The 17,425-nt window shown below is 62.2% G+C and overlaps 3 protein-coding genes, 1 long non-coding RNA gene and 1 other non-coding gene across 9 annotated transcripts; 2 read left to right on the forward strand and 3 right to left on the reverse strand.

Moving 5' to 3' along the window:
* Positions 1-643: 643 nt before the first annotated feature.
* On the forward strand, positions 644-1,797 carry OST4 (oligosaccharyltransferase complex subunit 4, non-catalytic). 3 transcript variants are annotated; one of them, XM_015859619.2, is made up of 3 exons: positions 644-779; positions 990-1,129; positions 1,662-1,797. In XM_015859619.2, exon 2 carries the CDS (start codon positions 991-993, stop codon positions 1,102-1,104), a length of 114 nt encoding a protein of 37 aa, XP_015715105.1. In that variant the 5' UTR covers positions 644-779; position 990; the 3' UTR covers positions 1,105-1,129; positions 1,662-1,797. The 3 variants fall into 3 exon arrangements, with proteins under 3 accessions (XP_015715105.1, XP_015715106.1, XP_015715107.1); XM_015859620.2 differs by having other exon boundaries at positions 690-813; XM_015859621.2 differs by having other exon boundaries at positions 707-823.
* Positions 1,784-11,558, reverse strand: AGBL5 (ATP/GTP binding protein like 5). 3 transcript variants are annotated; one of them, XM_015859610.2, is made up of 14 exons: positions 11,141-11,558; positions 10,873-11,044; positions 10,535-10,701; positions 8,797-8,974; positions 8,508-8,686; positions 7,911-8,388; positions 7,475-7,644; positions 5,386-5,521; positions 5,128-5,315; positions 4,870-5,039; positions 2,684-2,802; positions 2,530-2,576; positions 2,122-2,428; positions 1,784-2,035 (listed from the first exon to the last, which is right to left on the reverse strand). In XM_015859610.2, the coding sequence occupies exons 1-14, from the start codon at positions 11,335-11,337 to the stop codon at positions 1,958-1,960; spliced, it is 2,586 nt and encodes an 861-aa protein (XP_015715096.1). In that variant the 5' UTR covers positions 11,338-11,558; the 3' UTR covers positions 1,784-1,957. The 3 variants fall into 3 exon arrangements, with proteins under 3 accessions (XP_015715096.1, XP_015715097.1, XP_015715098.1); XM_015859611.2 differs by lacking the exons at positions 1,784-2,035; positions 2,684-2,802 and having other exon boundaries at positions 2,128-2,428; positions 11,141-11,557; XM_015859612.2 differs by lacking the exons at positions 1,784-2,035; positions 2,122-2,428; positions 2,530-2,576; positions 2,684-2,802 and adding an exon at positions 4,014-4,744 and having other exon boundaries at positions 11,141-11,557.
* A 58-nt stretch (positions 11,559-11,616) lies between these two features.
* Positions 11,617-11,689, reverse strand: TRNAA-AGC. The gene has a single exon. It is a non-coding gene; the product is annotated as a tRNA-Ala (tRNA).
* Positions 11,690-11,908: 219 nt separating this feature from the next.
* On the reverse strand, positions 11,909-17,147 carry TMEM214 (transmembrane protein 214). Its single transcript, XM_015859613.2, has 16 exons — positions 16,799-17,147; positions 16,198-16,348; positions 15,865-15,999; positions 15,423-15,505; positions 15,159-15,264; positions 14,763-14,844; positions 14,549-14,650; positions 13,967-14,108; positions 13,793-13,884; positions 13,611-13,659; positions 13,423-13,536; positions 13,219-13,336; positions 13,029-13,125; positions 12,602-12,770; positions 12,353-12,504; positions 11,909-12,195 (listed from the first exon to the last, which is right to left on the reverse strand). The coding sequence occupies exons 1-16, from the start codon at positions 17,099-17,101 to the stop codon at positions 12,069-12,071; spliced, it is 2,022 nt and encodes a 673-aa protein (XP_015715099.1). The 5' UTR covers positions 17,102-17,147; the 3' UTR covers positions 11,909-12,068.
* Positions 12,443-14,992, forward strand: LOC116653150. The gene is made up of 2 exons (XR_004306552.1): positions 12,443-12,525; positions 14,442-14,992. It is a non-coding gene; the product is annotated as an uncharacterized LOC116653150 (long non-coding RNA).
* Positions 17,148-17,425: the final 278 nt, after the last annotated feature.

Below are 17,425 nucleotides of genomic sequence, written 5' to 3' on the forward strand. Positions count from 1 at the left end.
CTCCCCTCGGCCAACCCCCGCCGCGGGGCCGCCCCGCCGCAGCCGCCCGACGGCGTCCCCGGGGCCCCCCGCTTCCTGCCCGCCCCGCGCCGCCGCTCCGCCGGGCACCGCGCGCCGCCCCCGCCCACGCCGCCCCCGCCGCCGCCGCCGCCGCCGCTGCACATCTGGTCCTCGTTATGGCCCCGCCGGGGGGGGCGAGGGGCCGGGCAGGGGGCAGCGCCGCGCTCGGCTCCGGGCGGCCCCGCAACGCCCCGCGTCGCCCCGTTGTGGTGGCTGCCCCGCACCGCGGGACGTGGCACCGCTCTGCTCCCCCCCGTTATCCCCCGTTATCCCCCGTTATGCCCCGTTAACCCCCCCCGGTCCCACCCGCGCGGCGCCACGTCCCCACGGTGACCCCGCCGTGACGTCACGGGCAGCCCCGGCCCCGCCGTGACACGGCGCTGCCCCCGGGCGCCGGCGGGCGGTGACGTCACGCCTCGGGCCCGCTGTGACGTCACGGCGCGGGGGCGCGGAGCCCCAAGGGCGGAGGTTCCCCCGTTCCTTCGTTCCCCGTCCCATCCCGCGCTATTTGCGGCACGAGTGGGACGGGGCTGGATGCCACACCGCGGCCGTGACGTCACCGCGGGGCCGTGACGTCACGGCGGGATCGTGACGTCACGAACGATCCGCGTCCCGCCCCCTCGCTGTCCCGCCGTGCCCCGCGGCCGGAAGTGGCGACCGGAAGTGGCGCGGGGCGACGTGGAGCCGGCGGAGGAACCGGGGGAACCGAGCGGCAGCGCGTGAGCGGAGGGACCGGACCGGACGGGGCGGGCTGTGGGTTCCGGTACCGGGGGGTTTCGGGCTGTGGGTTCCCGGTACCGGGGGGTTTCGGGCTGTGGGTTCCGGTACCGGGGGGTTTCGGGCTGTGGGTTCCGGTACCGGGGGGTTTCGGGCTGTGTGTTCCGGTACCGGGGGGTTCTGGTCCCGGTGCCCATGTCCGCTGCCCGCAGGATGGTGACGGACGTGCAGCTCGCCATCTTCGCCAACATGCTGGGCGTGTCGCTGTTCCTGCTCGTCGTGCTGTACCACTACGTGGCCGTTAACAACCCCAAGCGCCAGGACTGACCGGGACCCGCCACCACCGGCTCCGGTACCGGACCCGCTCCCCGCCCTCCCCTCGCCCCGCTCCCCATCACGTCCCCGTCGTGATCCCCGTTGTCCCCGTGTCCCCATTTCCGACGTGATCCTCATCCCGACCCCCGCTCCTCTTATCTCTGTTCTAGCCCACCTCGTTCCCATCCCTGTCACACGTGTCCCCATCTCCATCATGTCCCCATTCCAATCACACACCTTTCCTTTATCACCGTCTTCATCCCTGTTCCCATCCTGATCCCCCCTTTGTCCCCATTCTGCTTCCCAGCCCCAGCCCCATCCTGATCCTATTCCTGTCCCCATCCCCATCCTCATCCTGTCCCTATTCCTGTCACACGTGCCCCCATCCCATCCCATCCCATCCCATCCCATCCCATCCCATCCCATCCCATCCCCATCCCGTCCCTTTTCCTGTCACACATGCTCCCATCTTGTCCCCATCCCATCCCTGTTCCTGTCCCCATCCCATCCCCATCCTGTCCCTATTCCTGTCCCCATCCCCCCTAGCTCACAGTGCTCTCTCCCCACAGGGCCGCACTGCACAGATCCACACGGAGCAGCACCCCACCATGGCAGCTGTGGAATCCTACCCTCACCCTCACCTCCCCCCCACCACCGTGTCGGCTCCGACCGGGCTGTGACAGAAACATGATATTAGTCAAAACCGTGTTATGTAAAAATGCCTCGTGGCCTCAGTGCTGAGCAGGGCGGCCCCCAGCCCCGCACACAGCACTCGATGCAGCGCTGACGGCGGCTGCGGCTTTGCCGTGCTGTGGCCGCCATGTCGGGCACACAGCGGTGACACGTGCGGGTCCCGTGGGCACGGTCAGGCCTCAGCACAGAAGGAGAGGAGCTGGCGGTAGGAGCGCAGCACGGGGCGGGCGGTGGCGAGGCTGGGTGGGCACTGCAAAGCAGGACACGGGGTGGAGGGAGGCCAGGAGTGGAGCCCCCAGCTCGTGCCACGCGCCCCTACCACCCCCTGGGATGTACCTGGGGGTGCAGACCGTCGCCCAGCAGCTCCTCCACGCTGGGTGCCCTGGTGCTGGGGGTCTCCGAGTGGGGCGCTGGGGGTGCAGGGAGTGGGGGCAGGGCTGGTGCTGCGTCACTGTCCTCCTGTACCGGGGCGGTCGGGGCAGCTCCGCCTGGGGTGGATTGCGTGGTGCAGAGCGCAGCACAGCTGTGCACGGGGGCTTGGAGGGCTGCGGTGCTGCTGGAGCTGAGTGCCGGCAGGCTCAGGGCTGCTGCCGCCTTCCTCCGCACCGGGATCCTGCTGGGGCGGCTGGTCAGCCCTCCCGGGCTGCAGGAAACCACACAGGGTAGTGAGGGGCTCAGCGGTGCGCCGGGCCTGCTGTGGGGACGAGGGGTTCCTGTGGGCGTCGTGGCCATGCCGGCACCTACCCGGGCTGCTCCAGGGCCCTCCTGGCATTCGGCTTCCTTGGGAACGCCTGCGGGGAAGAGCAGAACGTGAGGCCCCGTCCCTTCCCAGCACTGAGCCCCAGCCCCTCATCCTTCAGACCCAGCAGGTCCCTCGCTCCCCTTTGCGCAGCCGTACCTGCAGCAGCACGGTGCCGTGCGTGGCCCCTGCTTTGCTGCCAGCACCGTGCGGAGCCTCCTGCAGTCTGCAGCTGGCACCCAGCACCGACCCCGCACAGGGAGCTGCCGGCAGGGACCCTGTGGGACAAAGGAGATGGCTCATTGCAGAGAGCTCAGTCTGGTGCTGCACAGCAATGAGGCCACATCCCTCTGCTGCACGGAGAGCACAGGGTGAGCTCAGATCCCTCAGCACAAGGCACAGGGAAGGCTTTGGCACAGGATCAGCCCCTTGTGCCCAGAGGACTTTTGGCATTAGAGCTGCACTGGCTGCTGCCAAAGCTTTACAGCTGCTGGAACGCCAGCAGCAGGAGGGCGGTAACCAGCACGGCCTGGCTAATGGGAAACAGGATGCTGGAGGGAGAAGAAAGAGCTGCAGCCACGCGGCCCCGCACCGCAGGGACAGGCTGCGGCCGCAGACAAAGCCCTGAGCCTGCGCTGCATGTCGGCAGCCCTGATGGAGGAGGGCTGCTAATGAGGGCCTGCAGGGGACACAGCACGAGCACAGTGTGTGCCACAGCAGAGCTGAGGTCTGCAGGACACAGCCCTGAGGTAAGGGCTGGGCTGGGAGCGGGGCACAAGGGAACAGCATGGGGCTGTGGAGACAACATAGGGAGCTGAGGGCGTGCAGGAAGCCTGACAAGAGCAGGACCAATGCTGTGGGGGTCTCAGTGCAGCTAGTGGGGAGTTCTGGGTGTGCAGCAGCCAGATGCCATGTGCTGGTGCTCAGGGGCAGCAATACTCAACCTTGGGCTCATCCCAGCACCAGAGAGCTCTGCAATGAGGTCCCCTCAAGTTCGGCTGGACCGGAGCAGGAGCTCCATGTCTGGCTCTAAGGAAGCAGCTGAGATGAGGCTGCTGGGGGTCAGGGCCAGCGGTGCAGGATGTCCCCATAGGTTGTGGCACAGGACATGCAGCACAGCCAGGCCTGAGCACTGACCCCACGTCCTGTGCAGGTGGCAGCGTCTGGCCCCATTCTGCACAACACACAGAAGGAGATGTGCCAGGGCAGCACCCTCATCCTGTGCAGCCCCACGCCATGGGATCCGAGTGCTTCCGTTCTCCAGCTGCACGGGGAAGGAAGAGGGAGCAGAACCATCCCGGTGCCACAAGGGAACAGCAGCAAGGAAGGGGGGGTTCTGGGGGTTCACAATGGCACAGCCAGGGGGTCGGGCAGCCTACAGCCACACTTCCAACATGCTGCATAAACACCATGGCTGGGATGGCACGACTGCAGCCTGCTGTGGGTGGGCAGCCTGTGCACGGCAGAAGGAACAGACGCCACAACGTGCCCACGGGAACACAAACCTTTTATTTCCTCCCTGCTGTGCCCTCGAGGCGGAGAAGAACCACTACCCAACACCGGGAAGGAACCGCGCAGGAGGAAGCCAAGTACAGGGACACACCGACAGTCAGAAACATGGCAGCACAAAGCCTGGACCCGAGCACAGCTCCACGCACACCCAGCAGCACCCACAGCCCTCTGCTCCGAGCCCCACTGCTGCTTATTCACAGTGCAACGCCTGTGGGGCTGGGAGCCCTGCAGCAGCCTGGGGCTGCAGCCAAGCCCTGCTATGCTGTGCACTGCTGCAGCCTTCCTGCAGCACCGTGGCTGTGCCCACCTCTGGGCTGTGCCCTGCAGTGAGGGGTACAGCCACCGCCTTGCTTTGTCAGCCCGTGGCAGGGCTGTGGTTGTGCCTGTGCAGGTAGCATGGCACACACCTGCAGCACCCTCAGCCGCTGTGCAGAAAGGCACTTTGGTGTATTCCCAGCAACAATCTGGGTGGCAGAGGCTGCGGGGTAAGAGGTTTTCACACTGCTCTGCCCTCCACACAGTGATGCTTCAGACCCAGGGCACACTGCAGCAGTGGGCAGCGAGCACAGCCCAGATGTGGGGCCGGGCACTGTGCCGGCCCTGCAGCCCCAATGGATGCTGCCATCAGGGGTCTCTTGCCACGTGTCCGGGGCCCTTTCGAGAGGACGGGGCGGCCGCTCTCACACGCACTTCTTCCACACAGTCCCACTTTTGTCACATCAAACCAAAGCATTACACCAGCACCAAGTGCTCCTTGGGTCAGGGCTGTGGCTCGGCACAGCAGCTCGGCAGGCACTGCAGCATGTGTGCCAGTGGCCCCCAGCCCGGCTTACCTCGCAGCGGTGCTGGGGGTTGCACGCCACCCTTCTGTAGGCCCGGAGCATCCACAGCAGCACCAGGGAAGCTGGGTGAGGCTCTGACACGGGGCGAGTCCTGCTGGCTGCCGTGGCTGAAGCTGCGCAGGCGGGACAGGGCGCTCTCTGAGGCCGAGGTTGGGAGCCCGCTGCCAAGGGAGGAGAAATGAACCTCAGTGTGACGCCAGCGGCTCAGCCCTGCCCTCCCAATACACAGTACAACCCCCCGACCCTCACCCGGTGCTCCTGGGGGGGCTGCGGCCTCCTCTCCTCCGCACGCAGGATGGGTTGCCCCGCATGCTGCGCACGTGCTTCAGCATCCAGGCCCGCAGGTTGCTGAGGCAGCTGTGCTCCGACAGCACGATGCGCGGCCACGGGTTGCACTCTGCCATGTCCAGAGCAGCCACGGCCAGAGCTCTGCCGACCTGTGGGGTGAGGGGTGGCAGTGAGATGTGGCCCCACGGTGCGGCTCCACTGCCCTGCGGCAGCTCTTACCTGCTCAAACAGCTCCACCGTGTATCTGGAAGGGAAGGTGGGTGGTGGCGGGGGGCTGGCGCGCCCGTTGTCGTGGCAGGCCAGAGGGATGCTGTTCACAGAGCGGCCTGTGTTGTAGTTGCACTCCAGTGTGTAGCTGTGGGGTAGAAGGAAACGCTGCCATTAGTAACGATGGCCACAACAAGGGAGCTCGGGATCCTGACACAAGGGAGCAGAGCAGATGGCACGAGCACAGCATGGGAACAGGACGGAGCAGCATCTGTACTGGGGACACCCTGAACCTCAGCCAGGACAGGAGGGGTCCAGGAGGTGGTTTGTTCTGGGGATCGTCACGCTCAAGAACAGGACAGCAGATACACAAAAGCACAGGCAAGGAGGAGGCCTGGGGGTGGGCACGGGGCTCCTGACACAACACAGAGGAATTCTCTCCTTCCATGCAGCCTTTGGCCTTGCTGCACCACAGGCAGCAGCGGTGCAAACACAACTGTGGCACTTACTCCTCCTCTGTGACCCGGGGGCAGCACACGAGGCCTGCCTGACATTACACAATGTCCTTCTACACCAGTGCTGCTGTGCCACTGTCCGCTGCTCTAATCTCTGCTCTAAGATGATCAAGGTTATGTTTCCCTTTTGAGCAGATACGGAGGAATGAGCGTGGCTCTTCCCATAGCAGGGAATAGAATGGATGACTTGACGGTGAGGCTCCCATGGAATCACTGGAACTTAGAATGGCCTGGGTTGAAAAGGATCACAGTGATCATCCAGTTCCAACCCCCTGCTATGTGCAACCAACCAACCAACCAGCAGCCCAGGCTGCCCAGAGCCACATCCAGCCTGGCCTTGAATGCCTGCAGGGATGGGGCATCCACAGCCTCCTTGGGTGACCTGTTCAGTGCATCACCACCCTCTGGGTGAAAAATTTACTCCTAAACTCCAACCTGAACCTTCCCCTGTCTCAGTTTGAAACCATTGCCCCTTGTCCTATCACTGCCCACCCTTGTAAACAGTTGCTCCCCCTCCTGTTTACACACATCCTTCAAGGCCACAATGAGGTTTCTTTCCCTGAAGCCTTCTCTTCTCCAAGCCAAACAAATCCAGCTCCCTGAACCCTTCTTCACAGTGCTTTCCTACATCCTCTGCCTCTCTCTGTACGCTCAAGCAGTCTGTGAGAACTTTTCCATTTGCCACATTATCGTTCTTTGTTTCAACATTCGACCTTTCTCTGCCCTCAGCTTTTCCAAGCTGCGTGTAAAAGCAATGGCTTTTCAGATCAATGATTAACGTGGCCACAGGCAGCGCTCTGTGCATCCCTGCTCCAGGTACAGGAAATTAATTCGTGCTCAGGAGCGACTGAGAAAAATGACTGTGATAGAAACACTCAGGGAGCACTGCTTGTGTCCCAGGAGAAGGCACTGCTGTCTAAGGGGGCTGCAAACACCTGCCTGGGGTGGTTGCAGAGGGTTGGTGGGCCACCCCAGGTGATGCACTAACAAGAAGAGGCTCATTAGCTCTAATACCTGGGAAGTGGGGGATCTGCTAAGGAAGTGCTGCACACCCGACTTCTTAGTGCCCTTCCCTGTTGGCTCCCAGCTGCCCTCCCTCTGTTCCCAGCAACCAGAGCAAAAACAGTCCTAAAATACCACATTGCTGCTGAACAGAGGCATGCGGCTGCTGCAGAGCGGGAGAATGCCCTCAACTTGCATACCACAGCAATCTTGTGCGTGAGATTTGCAAAGCTGAACCTCCCTAAGAAGTTTTAATCACTGCTAAATGCAAACATGTCTATTTGGGAAAGAGCTCTCAGTCTGCAAAGCAGCAAACATAGACCACAAGTGCTTAGACAAGAGCTGGGTAACCTCTGTGCTTCTTCCCAGCTGAAGTTACGCTGTAGAAAGTCAGAAGTGCTGCAGGAGGGACACAAAGGCAAAGAGAAACTGCAGAGGCTGTGGGTAGGATGCACCTGCATTGAGATGGAGCTCCCACATCTGCCTCCAGCACACCCAGCTCCTTGCCTGGGTCTGGGCCCAGATCCATCTGCTGGATGCCAGCCAGGCTGGCACAGCGCGGCGTGATGTGGAGCTCTGCCTACCTGTGGATGATCCCCAGTGCTTTGTAGATGGCCACACGCCCGCTGCCCTCCTTGGACTGCCCGTCCCGCTTGTCTTTGGCATACATGTTCTTCTCTGAGAAGTTGCAGCTCGTGAAGTCAAAGTAAGGTGAGTTCAAGGAGATGAGCTTAGGGAACAGCATGTTCTCCACCTGCGGCACAGAGGGTGAGAGGTGACGCTGTGCCCCAGCAGCACCCCAGGGATGTGGTATCCCTGCAGTATCCCTGCAGGGCCTGCATCCCCTGCTCACAGCCAGCAGCAGGCACGGCTCACCAGGCTACTCATGTCCATTATGGGACGAAGGGGCAGTTCCCATCCTTCCCACACCAGGGCCAGGACCGGCTGCAGATCCCAGCGCCACGAGTGGAGAGCTCGTGGTCTCAGACCACAGCCCCGAGGCAGCACTCCTGCCCTCACCTGATCGTTCTCATCGCTGAAGCTGTTGCCATACATGAAGCAGCCACGCTTGGAGGCATGGCCGTGCAGGTCGACGTAGTAGGCCAGCCCGCTGTGCTGGGGCGGGATGGCTTCGGGAAGCGGCGGTGGCTGCCCGGCTTCCTCCTCGCAGTGCTGCTGAGCTGGGAGGATCAGCTCCACAGGGGGCTCCTGAGAAGGGCCGAGGCCTTGGCTCCATGTGCTGGGTGTGTTGTGGAGGTTATTTGTTTTCTCCAGCTCTGGCAGCACTGCCTCTGGAACAGGCTGGTTGGCAGACCTGGTGCTGAGCACGCTGCTGCTGAGCGGTGACACGTAGGTCCTCCAGTCGGGGCTGCCCGGCAGCACACGGCTGTGCACGTGGTGGTACAGCAGCAGCGCTTTGGCCCCGTACACGGCGGGGTGCAGCTCGGCATCAGGGTTGAGGTACTGCCGGTTCAGGTTGACCCCACGCGAGTCAGTCCTGCAATGGGCAACCCCATGCTCACCTGGAGGTCATCGCTGAGCCTGGAGCCCATCGGTGCAGCTCCTCCTGCAAACAGCTGGGCTGCATGAACCCCACACCAGCAGCGAGCTGCTCACCGGTAGTGGCCTCGCAGCACTCCGTCTGGGTTCAGCATGGGAATGAGCTTAAAAACAAACATGCGGCGCAGCATCTGGGCACGGGGATCCTCCTCGCGCAGGATGAAGTGCAGGAAGCCGTTGAAGACGAAGCTGGACGGCGTCTCCCCCGGGTGCACGCGGCTGCTCAGGAAGAACACCTGGGGGCGAGCAGATGGGCAGTGCTCCCAGCAGGGCCCCACGCCGCTCCAATGCTGAGCCCACATATGGGGCAGCAGAGACGCCCCGGGGTCCCCGTGCAGCCGCTCACCCTCTTCCCCGTGAAACAGTGTGGCCGTGGTGTGTCTGTGTCTGGGAAGAGCTTGTCCAGCCGGGGCTCGCGCCGCTCCTGCATCCCGTGGCAGGAGGTGATGGTCAGCAGGTCCACGCGCAGCTTGTCCAGGGAATGGCACAGCAGCTCCCGGTGGTAATAGACCGAATCCAGGGGGCTGCGGGGAGAGAGGAGCTCAGGGGATGTTGCCCTAAATCCTCAGCATCAGGCTGGGCTCTCAGGGTCATCAGTCATAACTTCCAGATGAGCCTCATTGGGACGGGAATCAGAACCATGGGAAGGGGAGGATGTTAGGGGGAAGTTCTTTACTAGGAGAGTGGTTAGGCCCTGGAACAGGCTGCCCAGGGAGGTTGTGGATGCCCCGTCCTTGGAGGTGTTCAAGACCAGGTTGGACGGGGCCCTGGGCAACCTGATCTAGTAAATGTGTATGTTTGGTGGCCCTGCTGGGCAGGGGGGTTGGAACTACATGATCCTTGAGGTCCCTTCCAACCCGGGTCATTCTGTGATTCTGTGGCAGGGGGGAAAAGGAGACGAGCAAACGATCCCGCAGGCAGGAAGCAGAAAGGAAGCAGAATAGAAGCAGAATGGAAGCAGAATGGAAGCGGGGCTTTGCAGGGCAGCACTCAGCACTCTAAGAAGCCCTTCTCCTTCCAACTAAGGAAGTAGTTCTGTCCCAGCCCATCCCTGAAGCGAAGCTCTGAGCCATAAGGATTGACCCCCATACCCTCCCTATACAGCTCCCCCTGTGAGCGCATGCAGGGCACATAGGGCACATAAGGCACACAGGGCACATAGTGCACACAGGGAACATAGGGCACATAGGGCACGCAGGGCACATAGGGCACGCAGGGCACATAGGGCACGCAGGGCACATAGTGCACACAGGGCACACAGGGCACATAGTGCACACAGGGCACACAGGGCATACAAAGCACACAGGGCACACAGGGCATACAAAGCACACAGGGCACACAAAGCACACAGGGCACACAAAGCACACAGGGCACACAGGGCACACAGGGCACACAAAGCACACAGGGCACACAGTGCACACAGGGCACACAGTGCACACAGGGCACACAAAGCACACAGGGCACACAAAGCACACAGGGCACACAAAGCACACAGGGCACACAGTGCACATAAAGCATACATTGCACACAGGGCACACAGGGCACATAGTGCACATAGGGCACACAGGGCACACAAAGCACATAGTGTACACAGGACACACAGGGCATATAGTGCACACAAAGCACACAGGGCACATAGGGCACACAGGGCACATAGTGCACATAGTGCACACAGGGCATATAGTGCATACAGGGCACACGGGGCACACAGGGCACATAATGCATATAGGGCACACAGGGCACATAGTGCACACAGGGCACAAAGGGCACATAGTGCACACAGGGCACAAAGGGCACACAGGGCATATAGCGCACACAGGGCACACGGGGCACACAGGGCACATAATGCATATAGGGCACACAGGGCACATAGTGCACACAGGGCACACAAAGCACATAGTGCACACAGGGCACACAGGGCACATAGTGCACACAGGGCACACAGGGCACATAGGGCATATAGTGCACACAAAGCACACATTGCACACAGGGCACATAGGGCACACATTGCACACAAAGCACACATTGCACACAAAGCACCCATTGCACACATTGCACACAGTGTCAGCCGGGCTGTGTCGCACCTGCCGGGCGCCATATGTCGGCAGTGTTGGTAGCGGCCGTCCAGCTGTGCCAGCATGTCCTGGCACTGTCCGTACGAGAAGGGGTAGCAGAACGCAAAGTACGTGGTGCTGCCGCGCTGCTCCAGGAAGCGGTGCACAAAGGACAGCACGAACTGGGCGTCCACCACCTGTTACACGGTGCAGTTACACGGTGCAGTTACACGGTGCAGTTACACACGGTGCCGTTACACACGGTGCCGTTACACACGGTGCCGTTACACGGTGCCGTTACACACACACGTTGCAGTGTTAGCGCAGCGCTCAGCCATGCACAGCCGTTCCGCCGCCGTTTCCCGTACCTGGAAGCAGGGCCGTTCCCGCACTCTCTCCCATCGCGGCCTGCCGGGCACGGTTCTGACGAAGGGCGCCATGCCGTGCGCGTACAGCCGGCTCTGCCGGTTCATGTTCACGATGTGCAGCTTCAGCAGCTTCCCGGGCGCGCCGCCGCGCACGCTGAAGTAGAACCACGACCTGCGGGACGCAGCGTCACGCACGGTGGTACCCGGTGCTGTCCGGTGCTGTCCGGTGTCCGCCCGGTGATACCCACCGGTGATACCCGCCCGTTACCTGTTGCCGTTCTCGTACTGTGTGTGCGCGCAGTCGGGCCGTGTCCACACGTTGAACTCGTAGTCGGCCGGTGGCAGCTCGGCGCAGCCCGGCGCCGTGCCGCCGTTCCCGTCGTTAGGCCCCACCTGCTCCACTCGCTCCAGGTTCCCCGAGTCGAACCGGGAGCTGAACAGCAGCCCGCCGCAACGCACCTCCATGGCCGCGCCGCCGCCACGCAGCAACGCGGCCGCCCGTTGAACGCCGCACCCAGCAACGCGGGCGGCTATTGGACGGCGCCACGGCAACGGCGACGCGCGAGGCCGGGCTGTGCGCGCCGCCGTCGCTCCCCGGGGATTCCGCCGGGCGCGCGCACCAAACGGGAGCGCGTCCCCGCGGGAAAGTGCGCGAGCACTGAGTATAACGGGAGTATAACGGAGTAATAGGGGAGTACTAATAGGTGAGTACTAATAGGTGAGTACTACGGGCTGCGGCAAAACTGGAGAATGCGGGCATCGATCCCGCTACCTCTCACATGCTAAGCGAGCGCTCTACCACTTGAGCTAATTCCCCGCTCCGTACGCACAGCGCTGCGCTGCCGCCCTTATCGCGGTGCTGCGGGGGCGGGGCGGATCCAAATCCACCCTCCTTATCTGCACCGCCAAACCGGCCCCGGGGATGGGAACGGGGCACCCAGTCACCCGCCCACCCATCGGCCCTGCCACCCAGCCCATATTTCCCTCCCCCAGCCGCAACGCAGCACAAAGACACACACACACACACACATAGAGCTGGAGGTGCACAGCTTGTTCATTGAGCCACCCCGACAGCGCTGCCCCACACCGGGACACCCCGGAACAGCCGGACACCCGTAATGACCCCGCGGGGACAGCAGGGCCACAACCCGCTGGTGGCAGTGGTGGGGATGGCTGCACTGCGTCCCCCCAGCAGCTCAATGTCCAGAGATCATGGCCAGGGCCCAGTTCTTAAGGGCGAGGGTCGTGTTCTGCAGGTACAGCCAGGAGGAATAGGTGAAGTTGCTCAGGTTGTCCCTCACGCAGTCCCACAGCGCTTCTCCACTGGCAAAGAGAGGAGAATAGTTACATGCGTGGCAGAGCCTGAGCCACGGGCAGCAGCCCCTCACCACACTGAGCCCAATAGCGCTGGCTGAGAGCCGGCTGGGACCCCACACAGCCCCAGTGGGCACAACATATGGGACCAAAAGGTGATGCTCACTTGCAGGCGTCCACGCAGTGCTTCCATCCGCGCTGCAGGGCAGCAGCCACGTGCTCCAGCAGCGGCAGCAGGCAGCTCTGCAGCAGGAAGAGCAGCAGCTCCCGCATGCACTCAGCCACGTGCAGGACAGTGTCGGGGACCTGGGACTGGAGCTGCATGGAGAGAGAAAGGAGGTAGGGAGCTCAGACCGGGGCTGGGAGCAGAGCAGCCTCACACACCCCCACTTTTGTGCACCGTTCCCATCCTCACCCATTCCAGCAGCCAGGGCAGGCGCTCCCCAGCCCATGCGATGAACGTGGAGCACTGCTTGCTGATGTGCAGGGCCAGCTCGGCCGCCTTCGCCCAGAGCGGCTGCAGCGTGGGCTGCAGGAGAGCTGTGATACGGGAGCAGCAGGCGGGCACGGTCCTTTCCAACCACCTGCAAGGGAACGCAGGCTGAGGCCGCGCCGGGCGCGCCGGCACCGACGGCAAAGCCACGGGAGCACACGTGTACCTGCAGACCGCCGCCGCAGCCAAGGGAACGGGAGAACTCAAGAGCTGAGCGGAAAAGCACTTCCAGGAGCAGCCGGGGAACGCTGCCCGAGCTAAAAGGGCTCCCTACAGAAATCACTTGGTGCTGCGTTAGCCACTTCACGCCGCTCAAGTGGCAGCGCTGCCGATTGCTGGGGACACTGACCTGTAGCCCTCCAGGGAGAAGTGGGCTGCTTTGTGCCAGGCGTGCTGCCAAGCGGGCAGGATGCCGGAGGAACGGAGCGCGTGGGCACAGGAGGAGGCTGCAAGAACAGAGCGGCACTGAGCACAATGCAGGGCACCCCCGGGTAGATTCTCTCTGGGGCAACTCAGAGGGGCCACGGAGGCTGCCGTACCCTGCAGAGAACCGTGTGTCCGGACATCGTGTATGAGGAAACCAACGGCAAACGCCAGCAGGACGAGCAGCAGCCGGGACCAGGGGAAGCCCCGGCCCTTCATCTTCTGCAGCAGCAGCTGGGAAGAAGCAGAACGGCCCCATCACACCGTGCCCATGGCCTCGGTAAGGAGGAGCAGCCCCAGCCCGGCACGGAGGCACTCACCTTGCAGGCAGCGTCACATGCAGCCACGTCCTGCTGGCTGCCGGGTCCCTTCGCAACCAGCTCCTCGTTGGTCACCTTGAAGGAGCGGACGGTCTCCTGCAGGGCCTGGCGTGTCTGGGGACAGCAGAGCTGCAGCGGTCGGAGGGAGCTCAGCGCTGGGCACCCAGCCCCTCACGGCTCACTCCTACCTTCCTGCTGCTGCTGTCCCAGGACTCCAGCAGATGGCTCAGGAGCAAGCTGCGGGGCAGAATAAAGCAGGGCATGGTTGGCGCTCAGCAGCAATGCATGTGCTCCCCAGCGCTGTGCCAAAGCACACCCGGCAGCCAGACCAGACACGGCGACAGCCTGGAGCACTGCCTGCTGCACCCACCTGGACTGGGAGAGGTGCTTGGTGTAGAGCTGCCTCCAGACGCTGAAGCTCAGCGGATCCACGCTCAGGCACTGGCTCATAGAGATGAGGAGCTGCAGGGAGAACCAGACCTGCTGCCACCACGCCGCCCACAGGATGCACAGAGACCCGGCACCCCCAGCCCCCCCTTCTCACCTCTTTCTTCATGGCATCTGGGCAGCTCGGTGTGGCTCGGGACAGGAAGGAGGGGAAGTAAGTGTGCAGCGTTGTCTCCGGCCTCGCGCCCAGCGCCAGCACCTTCAGGCGTGGGTACAGCCGCCGCAGCTGCTCCTGCAGGCTGGGAGAGGCGCTGCCTGTAGCTGCTGGCCCCATCCCCACAGTGCCCCATGTGCTCCCTGCAGTGACTCGTCTGAGCTGCCCCTGAGTCCACAGTGTGACAGAACAGCACAACGTTCCCATCTCACCCTGCCCCGAGCAGCTCCAGGAGCACCTGATGTACTATGAATGCTGCAGTGGCAGACTAAGGGTTGGCTGGGGACAGCTGCCTCCTGCACGTACAGTGAGCTGCCAGCTCCTCCCTCCCTGATGCCAATAGGTTTTCTCCTACCCCCTTGATTTCTCCACTACCACCTCATGACCCCCTCCTCAATCTCACTGTGCCTTTCCCCAGGGGCACCAGGAGCTGCGTATCCCACAAGATACAGAGAAGCACCAGGATTGGGATGCTGTCCCCACACCACACGGGGCTCTGCACGCTGCCGGGTGGCACAGCCCTACCTAGGTGCCAGTGAATTGTTGGGCATGAAGGCGAAGTCCAGGAGGGGAAAGAAATCCTTGGGTCCAATCATGCCAAAGCCTTTGGTCAGATTTGAGTGCACCCTGCAAAGCAGAGGGCGCACAAACACGCTCCATGAGCACAATGCAGGTGAAAGGACACCACGGCCCAGCAGGTTCTGCCCATGTCCAGGCACACACCCGAGGGGCAACTCACGTCAACAGACGGTCCAGGTAGGAGACAGCGTATGGGGAGAGCGCCTTGATGCCGAGCACGGGGAGCATCACACCGAGCCACACTGTGGAGAGAAGCATCAGCTCCGGGACTGCGGCCAGCATAAGAACCAGGCATGTTCCAGGGAGCCAGAAATGGGCTCTGCTGGCTGAGCTCCAGCAGGAGAAAATAATAAAGCACTTCCCAGTGTTTACAGTGGTGACACTGAAATAGCTCTGTGTGTTTACACATCTATAAACATACTCCCTCCCTAATGGCGGTAGCAGCTCATGTTTGACGTATACGGCCAAGACGTAGACACAACACACGATAGATGAGCAGTTCATGGGAGCCACTCTAGGCAGACAGGACCCCATTGGGGCACACATATGCTCTCACCTCTCAAGCCCTCAGTCAGGTCGGTGAAGCCAGCTTGCCCCAGAGCCCATAGGATGGTCAGGCACTTGGCCGGCCGGTTCTGGTGTGAGCGCAGCAGCTCCAGGTACTGGGGAAGCAAAGAGGGGTGGCTCGATGGGCCGTCTGTCCATCTGTCCCACCCCAGCACCATGCTGTGACACTTGGGGACGTGGCCACAGGGACTCATGGAAGCAGGAAGAGCTGAACTGCCTGGGTTCCCAGGTGAGCAGCATGAGCCCAGCTCACCTTGCCCAGGTTGGTGGTAGCAATTTTAGGCCGTTCCAGCAGCACGGCCTGGATGCAGATCCTGTACCCATGTAGGGACTCCCCTGGAACAGCAATGGGATGAGGTCAGGCTTCTCCCTAGTTGTCATCCACAGCCCCATTGCACCACTAGGAACACTGCAGCTGCTCCAGGCACTGCCTGAATCCCACCAGGCACCAGGATGGTGACTATGGTGATACTGCCCCAAAGCAACTTCAGAAAGCATCTGTGCCAAGATCTCTATAACAACACTGTGGGGCCCCCATCTTGCACTCACTGTGCCTGAGCCAACAAGGCTGACCTACAGCTTCCTTCCACACCCCACCCTGAGTGCTGCTCTCAGCACAGGCAGCAAGCAATGAAAGCATTCCCACATCAGAACCCACCACCAGCACTGGGCTGCTCTGCAGCAACTGTGCTCACCGGGCGTCTTGTCCAGCTCCTGCAGCATGGTATAAATGCAGTGATCGAAGAAGAGCTCCAGCACGCCAGAAGACTTTCCCAGCAGGGATCTGATGGTGCTCTTCAGCTCTTTGCTCACCAGGCAGTAAGGATAATCTGCAGGCAGTCCAACAGGTAAAGAGGAACACAGTGAGCACAGACTGTACCACTGGGTGATGCATAAAAGGAAGACCCAGCAAAACAAACATCCCAGCATCATTGAAATGCTATATTGTATTTCTGCAGCTCAGAGCACCACAAAGGAGCCGTGCAGCACACGGAGTCCCAGCCACCTCCCCCCATGGCAGCACTGACCGTGGCTGTGCTGGCTGAGCACCGGGTCACTCTTGGGCGCCTGCAGCTTGTAGTTGAGGCAGCCGGCCAGGTCCTTCACCCACACTGAGGGGTTCTCTGGGAACATGCTCTGACTCTTATCCAGCTCCTTCTGCAGGTCGGCCACGTTGAGCTGCAATGAGAGATGGCTCTGAGATGTGTCTATCACCTGCACTGCCCATCACCTGCACTGCCCATCACCTGCACTGTCTATCTATTACCTGCATTGCCCATCACCTGCACTATCTATCACCTGCATTGCCCATCACCTGCGCGGTCTATCTATTACCTGCACTGCCCATCACCTGCGCGGTCTATCTATTACCTGCATTGCCCATCACCTGCACTGTCTATTACCCGCATTGCCCATCACCTGCACTATCTATTACCTGCACTGCCTATCACCTGAACTGTCTATCTATTACCTGCATTGCCATCCCCTGCACTATCACCTGCACTGCCCTGCATTGCCCATTGCTGCCCATCCCCTGCTCTCAGCGCTGCTCCGTGTGCAGTTATTTCCCATTCCCCCCATTGATGCGGTGTATCCCGATCCCGTCCATTCAATCCCCGCCCCACTCACGGCTTTTAGCGCCTCCTCCAGTGTCCGGTACCGCCCGTTCTTGGTCCCTCCATCCCCGGTTCCTTTCCGTGCTCCCTTTCCCGGTTGCTGTCTCCGCTGTTGTTGCTGTTGTTGCGGTTCGGCCGCCTCCCGTCCCGCCCGTTTCGTTGCTCTCTCGAACCCGAGCTCGAACAGTGTCTCGGTGGTGGCGATGTTCGCCCCGGGAGCCGTTGGGAGCTGCCGTGTCCGCCCCGGGTGCCGCCTCCCCCTCCGCACCACCTCCCAGCGCCCGCCGCCCCCACACACCGGGCCCAGCGCCGCCATGGAGCCCACGGCCACGGGAACGGCCGGCACCGCGCGTGCGCACACGGCGCCCGCCGATTGGCTGAGCGCGAACACACGTGCGCCGCGCGCCGCTCGCCACGTCTGCGCCGGCCACGCTGCCGAGTCACGTGATCACGTAGACGGCGCTAAAGGGGCGGGGCCTGGACGGAGGGGGCGGAGCTATGCAAATTAATTGGGGCGGCACTGCTTCACTTTCGGTCCGACCCAATTCTACCGCTGCTTTGTGGTGCTGTTACACCGCCCGGCCGCTGGGGGCGCTGCGGGGCCGGGTGTTACCGCGGGATCGACGTACGGCAGCCAATG

The sequence above is a fragment of the Coturnix japonica genome, chromosome 3, assembly GCF_001577835.2.
Source record: "Coturnix japonica isolate 7356 chromosome 3, Coturnix japonica 2.1, whole genome shotgun sequence".
Taxonomy (NCBI): domain Eukaryota; kingdom Metazoa; phylum Chordata; class Aves; order Galliformes; family Phasianidae; genus Coturnix; species Coturnix japonica.

Excerpts from the sequence above, each read along its gene's own strand:
- OST4 (XM_015859619.2), top strand. The coding sequence starts at position 991 with ATGGTGACGGACGTGCAGCTCGCCATCTTCGCCAACATGCTGGGCGTG.
- AGBL5 (XM_015859610.2), bottom strand. The coding sequence starts at position 11,337 with ATGGAGGTGCGTTGCGGCGGGCTGCTGTTCAGCTCCCGGTTCGACTCG. Across the intron at positions 2,803-4,869 it reads ACCCCCAGCACCGCTGCGAG|GGTCCCTGCCGGCAGCTCCC; the intron begins GTAAGCCGGGCT and ends TTTGTCCCACAG. Across the intron at positions 2,577-2,683 it reads ACGGCACCGTGCTGCTGCAG|GCGTTCCCAAGGAAGCCGAA; the intron begins GTACGGCTGCGC and ends TCTTCCCCGCAG.
- TMEM214 (XM_015859613.2), bottom strand. The coding sequence starts at position 17,101 with ATGGCGGCGCTGGGCCCGGTGTGTGGGGGCGGCGGGCGCTGGGAGGTG. Across the intron at positions 14,651-14,762 it reads TACCTGGACCGTCTGTTGAC|GGTGCACTCAAATCTGACCA; the intron begins GTGAGTTGCCCC and ends TCTGCTTTGCAG. Across the intron at positions 13,337-13,422 it reads CATGTGACGCTGCCTGCAAG|CTGCTGCTGCAGAAGATGAA; the intron begins GTGAGTGCCTCC and ends GCTTCTTCCCAG.